The sequence below is a fragment of the Lepisosteus oculatus genome, chromosome 2 (assembly GCF_040954835.1).
Source record: "Lepisosteus oculatus isolate fLepOcu1 chromosome 2, fLepOcu1.hap2, whole genome shotgun sequence".
In the NCBI taxonomy this organism is placed as follows: Eukaryota; Metazoa; Chordata; class Actinopteri; order Semionotiformes; family Lepisosteidae; genus Lepisosteus; species Lepisosteus oculatus.
In genome coordinates this window covers 25,979,524-25,985,907 of record NC_090697.1, presented here as the reverse complement: position 1 = coordinate 25,985,907, position 6,384 = coordinate 25,979,524, and the positions used below count along the sequence as shown (strand labels likewise).

Here is a 6,384-nt window from a genome sequence, read left to right as displayed (position 1 = left end):
ACTATATTCCCTAATCTTCAATCTTCTTAATTGCAATTTAAAGGGTCGATATATCCCCAACCCCGTTTCGGATTAAGCTGTTATTGAAAATGGATCGGTATCTCTTCACGGACATCTGCATGAACACTAAATCTATTTCCCTATTTTCCAACAACAGGTGAAGTCCTACTGACAACAGGCCTGCAAATGGGAGACAGGTGCGCACTAATAATTGACCGATCTGTAATCACGTGCGCGCAATTTGGTTGTCTTCTTTATAAACCACGCTCAGGGGGTTTGTTAGCAAGCACAGCCATTGCATTGGTTTTCCCCTCTTCTTTGGGTTTTGTTTATCCTCGCGTTCTTTTGTGGCTGCTTCGCTTCTATTTTAGGGGACGAAGCCAGGACTGCGCTGCTCTGGCTCCCTTTAATCTCATGATGGAACGTTTTCTTCATTTCGGGTGAGTCTTTTCGTGCGTGCTTCACTTCTTGTTTTTTTTTTTCTTCCTCCCCCGTTCAACTTTTTTTTTTCTCTTTAAACGCAGAGCGGTAGTGCTGCTCTTACTAATGGCAACTGAAGTCCAGACGCAAAGTACTATAGCAGGTAACTTTTTCGACTTATTTTCTGTAAATCCTTGTTGGTTCTGCGTGGTTGTATGAATTTAACAATCTACTTCTTGTATAGATGCCTTAAAATCGCAATGCTTGGACAACGTCATGATGATGACCCTAGATAGTTCCGTTGTTTGGGGGAATTATCTCCAGATTGATGCCCTCAGTGAGTATCCTCAAATTATCTAAAGTTATGGGGTTAGTGTCAAAGTAGATTTCTATAAATCATTCTCGTGTTGTCCAGATGATACCGAGTTCATTACGATCACACCGGAGATCGCAGCACAATGTGGCTTCAGTTTGACGGTGGATGACTGGGGAAACGCCACGTTTCTTGCCTCCGTTCTGAACTGCTTTTCTAAAAATGTGGTAATGGAGCTAATTTCTACCTACTGGGAAGGCCTTATTCTGGTAACTATAGAATAGTAACAATACTTCTGTTCCTCATAGGAGGATGCAACCTTCAATCTCTCTGTAAGAATTAGAATTTCACCAAATGTGGACATGTCTACAGCCTCCATGTATAATTATTCTATCAGCTGCAACTACTCCACTTGGGCAGCCAGGGAAATCCTCTGTGAAAGAAACTACATGGAGGTGAGATACTCAAGTCTCTTAATAGCAATTGACTACATATTGTCCTTTGCCAGTGACGTGTGCACAATTGTAGGTACTTTAGGCACTACCTGATTCTTGCCTCCTGCCCCCAGGTGTCAGTGAGAAGAAGAGTACCTACTTTAAAGCAAGGTCTTCAAGATGATGACTGGGCTGCAGCATTTACAGAGGCAAGACTAATGCCTTCACCTCTTGAGTGATGGAAGTCGATATACACTAACTTGCTCTTCCTTCCCACCCCAACAGGCTACTAAGGCTGCTTACAGAATCTGGAAGGTGGTCTTCTACCTCCCTGTTCAGAAGACCATGACTGCAGAAGAAGCTAAGGAAAGCGGTTATGGGCTTCTGACTACTCCATCAAGACTTGTCCTTAGATCTGCTTACAATACATCAGAGAGTCAATTGCAGACGGTAATGACAAGGCCCACTTATTCTCGATCAGGCTGTTTCTTGCCTTAATCTGACACCATTTTCTTTCCTGCTTTAGCTGGATTCTGTGCCAATGGCAGTTGTCCGAGCAACAACATTTTATAAGCAAAAATGGATGGTTATGCTGGTGGATTCAGCTGTCGCCTGCCCTGCTGGTGAGCTTTTAACCAATTAACACTATTGGGTGTTTCTAATCCCACATGACCACTGACCAGTTGCTTTCTTCCTGTCTCCCGAAACTCCAAGATGGTGTCACCTTCACAGAAGACATGATAACCTGGAGGATCCCATACATCATCTCTCCTCTTGTGACGCCACAGGCTTTTGAGCCTACTAACATTAGTTTGGGAATAAATGGCCAAAAGCTGGACCCTACAACTATCCAAAACCGCAACTATAGCCTAGATGTTGGCCCTGCAGTAATAACTGCCCAGTTTCCAGTGGGAGCATTGGGTGGTTACTACAAGGTTAGTATTAGCCTGTTGACAACTAACTTAAGCCAATAAAGGCAACTGACTATAAAGAAGGCTTCTTAATCTTCCAGTCAAAGCAAGGATTTTAATTGTGCCAGTAGTCTCATTCTCATGAATGTCTTGTTGCAGAGCCGTGTGAGGAACAACAACTATGGAATAGTTTACAGAATTGAGCCAATGCTGGAACACCAGTGGAAGGATGATGTGTATGATGAAACCAAATACAAGATCCTTCATCCAATTACCACACCATTCATGCCAAGGCCCCCTACTGTAACAAATGGTAAGTATGATCTTTGCTCATGGGCAATGAAGGCTTTATGAGTGACTCATGAAACTCTTCCCTGCCTTCTAGACACCGTGCCAGCTAATAGACTGTTCAATGTCACCCTGGGCTCATTCCTACCTGATGTGGAACTTGTGAATATCACCTTTGGGAATGAAACCCTTACTATACCAGAAGCTAACCAGCTGGGCTATAATGTCCAGGAGCACAGGTTTCCTAATGGCTCAAAGTGGTTTACTCTTCAGGTGCCTTTTGAAAGCCCACATGTCTCAAAAGAGGTAACCTTGACTTCTTGTTTGGTGGGAGGGTTGCAAGTGAAATGGAGTTCTCTAATGATTAACTTTTGTTGCAGCCAACCTCTCCAGACACTACAACTTACATTCTGCCCTTGGTGTATGGCTTGAATATCGTGCCTCAGAATACCCCTTTTACTTGTCCAGCTGTGATTATTGCCAGCCTGAAAGACATTGGTAAGTAATGGCTTTGATTGTTGGCATCCATGACCCCCACACAGAGGGGGGAAATGACTGTTTTTTTTTTCTTGCCAGTTCCCCCATCTGTAACTGGTTACTGCAGCCTGACCCAATTCTACGTGACAATCAAACTTGGAAACCTAGGCCATAACTTTGTTATCTTTGTGGGCAAAAGGCAACTTACTCCCTCAATGGCTTCAGACTATGGCTATACTGAGAACTCCACATACATCTGGATGACTTTACCATATAACTGTGCTGATGCTGTTTTTGAGGTAACTCTTTATCTGACTTTATCAGTGTGGTTTTCAATGTCCCAGTTGTTTAGGATGGGTTCTAATCTAAATGGGAGTGATGGTCCAATACCTATAATGCTACATTGCTTTATTTCCAAGGTGATCAAGTCTTCAGAGTTGAGAAGCAGACTGGATCTTACACTGGTAGATGAAGAGAGGCATTGGGTCTCTGCAAGTTTCTCTCTCTCCTGTAGCTTTCCAGTGAAACTGATTGGTAAGTTGCTTAACTGGGTGGGTATATCCTAATACTAATAGGGAGTCTTGCTCAATCACACCTTTCCTGTCCTCTCCTAGAGTGCCTTTCCAATGGAACTATGCCAACTATTGCTGTGAAAGTAGAATCGGTACCTGATCTTAACCCAGGGTCCCTAACCTTGAGGGATCCAAGATGTACACCTCTTCAGTATGATTCGGTCACGGCAGTGTTCAGGTTCAATGTCAACACCTGTGGTACAACTAGGAAGGTAACATGAATTCCAAGCTTTTCCCCAATCTGGTGGAGGTCTTTTTATACTTTCTAACTCCCTTAACTTCTTTCCAGTTTTCTCAGAACACAATGATTTATGAAAATGAAGTCCTGATGACAACCTCTGACCCACAATATAGGTGAGTACTATGTGAACATCTCATAAGAATCCAGCTGGAGCTCTTGCTGTACTAATGGCTTGCCTCTCCTTTTTGTAGGTTTTTGGTTACCTGTTACTATAAGATCAATGACACAAAGGTGGTAAGATTTGACACCAAGAACAACCTTCCCTTTGTCCCAGAACCTGCTCTAGGTCAGCTGGTTGTTGTGATGACCCTCTCAGTAGGTGAGGGTTTGGTTTCTTACCTTTCCACCTTTAGTTTTAGAGTAGATATCCTACATCTCCTGAATAATCTCCCATGTTATTACAGATGGATCCTACAATGAGTTCTATACAACTTCAGACTACCCTGTTGTGAAGTACTTGAGAGCCCCTCTCTATTTTGAGGTCAGACTCCTTTACAGCAGTGATCCTCAAGTGGAACTGTTCCTGGAAGACTGCTGGGCAACTGGTAGTGCTGACAGAAACAGCTTCCCTAAGTGGGATGTCATTGTGGACAGGTAACTTCCAGTGTCTGGTAACTGGAACTGCATGCACATTTGTGAACTGGTCTAACTTTTCTTTCTTCTCTCAGCTGTGAGAACTCTCTTGACCTGTACAAGACTGTGTTCCATCCAGTTTCCAAGACTACAAGAGTGCCATTTCCAAGTCACCTGAAGAGATTTGAAGTAAAAATGTTCTCTTTTACTAAAGATGATGCTGCACTAAAAGGCGAGGTAAAGAGCGGGGAAGGTCTTGGCTTGAACAAACAAGTAGTGATGGCTCTTTAAAGGCTTTTTTTTTTCTTCTCCCTCCCATTAGATCTACTTCCACTGTGATGTTGTAATTTGTGATGCTAACAGCCCCTCGGACAAGCTCTGCCGTGGCCAGTGCATTCCGAGTAAACAGAGGCAAGGTAAGACTCAACCCAGATAGTGAACGATTATTCCAAATGGCCTTGTAAAGAATGACTTACTTGGTCTCTTCAACAGTGCGCAGTGCTGACTATGACCACAGGAGGGCATATGTATCATCTGGCTTAATACTTCTGGAACCCTAAAATCTTATACCTTAACTGGTGAGACTCTTTTAAAATGATTTTCTGCTGTCACTTAGTTCTATTCCACTTATATTTTTTTTTTTTTTTTGTCTGCAGGTCTGGGCTAATGCATGCATGCCATAAATGCATTCTACTGTTTTGATGTTCCAAAATGTGTTGAACCTAAATAAAAGGCCAAATCTGATTTCTTGGTGTTTATTGGAAACTAACCCTACAGGCTATATAATACCTTAAAGGGGCAGGGGGCTCTCCTGTTGGAGTTGGCTTTCATAGCTTAAGTCCTCATGGAACTGAGGTTGCATACTAATTTAAGGAATGTATTGTACTTGGGTGATCCTGTTCCCATGAAAGAATGGTTTCTCCCCTTTGGAACAGCTTCCTTTTCCTTAAGGATAAATCTACTTCATGCCATGAATTGAGTTTCTAACACTTAACTTGAGTTTCAATTACTCAACTCCACCCATGGGCACAAATTCAAACTTTAGTCTAGTGGATTTACAGCATTTCTTCTAGTTCAAAGTATTTTGGGGTTTGCAACATTTTAGTCTTGTCACAATCTATTCAATAGTGTGTGATGGACTTGTAAGCACTGCTTTTTTTTTTTTTTATTGGGTGCAATTTATCCCTAACCTGACATGTACTTTTTAGCTAGTACTAAAGTATGTCAATTGTGATAAATAGTTCCTATTTCTGTAATAAGCTCTATTGTAATGAACCCAAAGTTACAGCTACTGCCTTAATATACAGGACTAGGGCCTTCTGTATTAAGGAAAGGTATTGTAGTAATCTAAGGTAACTTACTAGTTGGACATGATTTAAGCACCGGTCATTCAACTAAAATTTTAATTATGCATTAAAGTATACTATTTGAGGGTGGTGTTTGATATTGCTGCTGATACCTGCAGTATGTAGGATAAATTCTAGTTGGGGTACTCCAAACTTAACTTCTTAGTTTGGAGGAAGTAGGCATTTCAAGGAATAGAATAGTGAGTAAATGTTTTGCTCAAATAGAAGAATAAAGATTGCTCTTATTGTCAAATTAGTCCTAATCTTCATGTTCCATAACATGGTTATGCTCTTATGTTGAAACAACTGGTTCATTTTGATACACCAGTTTTGGCACATACTGGACTAGGTATGTAAATAGATTCTCTAGAATTTGAGAAATCCTAAAATGTGTTTTTAAAGCTTCCTATATTGTAGTGCTGGTGGTATGGGATTGTGCACAGGTGATTTACCACTAAAGAACTACAATTGGCCTTTGGCTTCAGCCCACTGTTACTGTGGTGCAGGCTCTTTTGTATAATAGGACCCTGCCTACTGTGGTTTTGATTTTAAAAGGCATTCCATTCTGAGATGGCAAATGTGAGTATAGCCAGTGGTTTCAGTAACTCCTGTGATTCCTGCTTTAGTGTAAAAATCTTGCTACTCATTGGGTACAGCAGTACATGTGGGAGGATGCAGTGATTTGTGAACAGACAAGCTGTTTTGTTTTTAAGTGGCAAATGACATTGTTGCCAAGTTCTGTTGTGGGCTAACTGAGTGGGGCCTAAAAGCTTGTTCCCCTCCTATTGCTTTGGATTGTAGGTAAGGTT

The 6,384-nt window shown here is 41.7% G+C and overlaps 1 protein-coding gene across 1 annotated transcript; it reads left to right on the top strand.

Moving 5' to 3' along the window:
- The first annotated feature begins 276 nt into the window (after positions 1-276).
- On the top strand, positions 277-4,973 carry LOC102685843 (zona pellucida sperm-binding protein 2-like). The gene is made up of 22 exons (XM_015356932.2): positions 277-440; positions 525-583; positions 665-757; positions 836-960; positions 1,042-1,188; positions 1,302-1,376; positions 1,453-1,617; positions 1,694-1,790; positions 1,882-2,102; positions 2,238-2,391; positions 2,464-2,672; positions 2,747-2,864; positions 2,943-3,142; positions 3,263-3,377; positions 3,458-3,627; positions 3,705-3,769; positions 3,848-3,975; positions 4,061-4,250; positions 4,325-4,466; positions 4,552-4,645; positions 4,722-4,807; positions 4,886-4,973. The coding sequence occupies exons 1-21, from the start codon at positions 415-417 to the stop codon at positions 4,787-4,789; spliced, it is 2,661 nt and encodes an 886-aa protein (XP_015212418.2). The 5' UTR covers positions 277-414; the 3' UTR covers positions 4,790-4,807; positions 4,886-4,973.
- Positions 4,974-6,384: the final 1,411 nt, after the last annotated feature.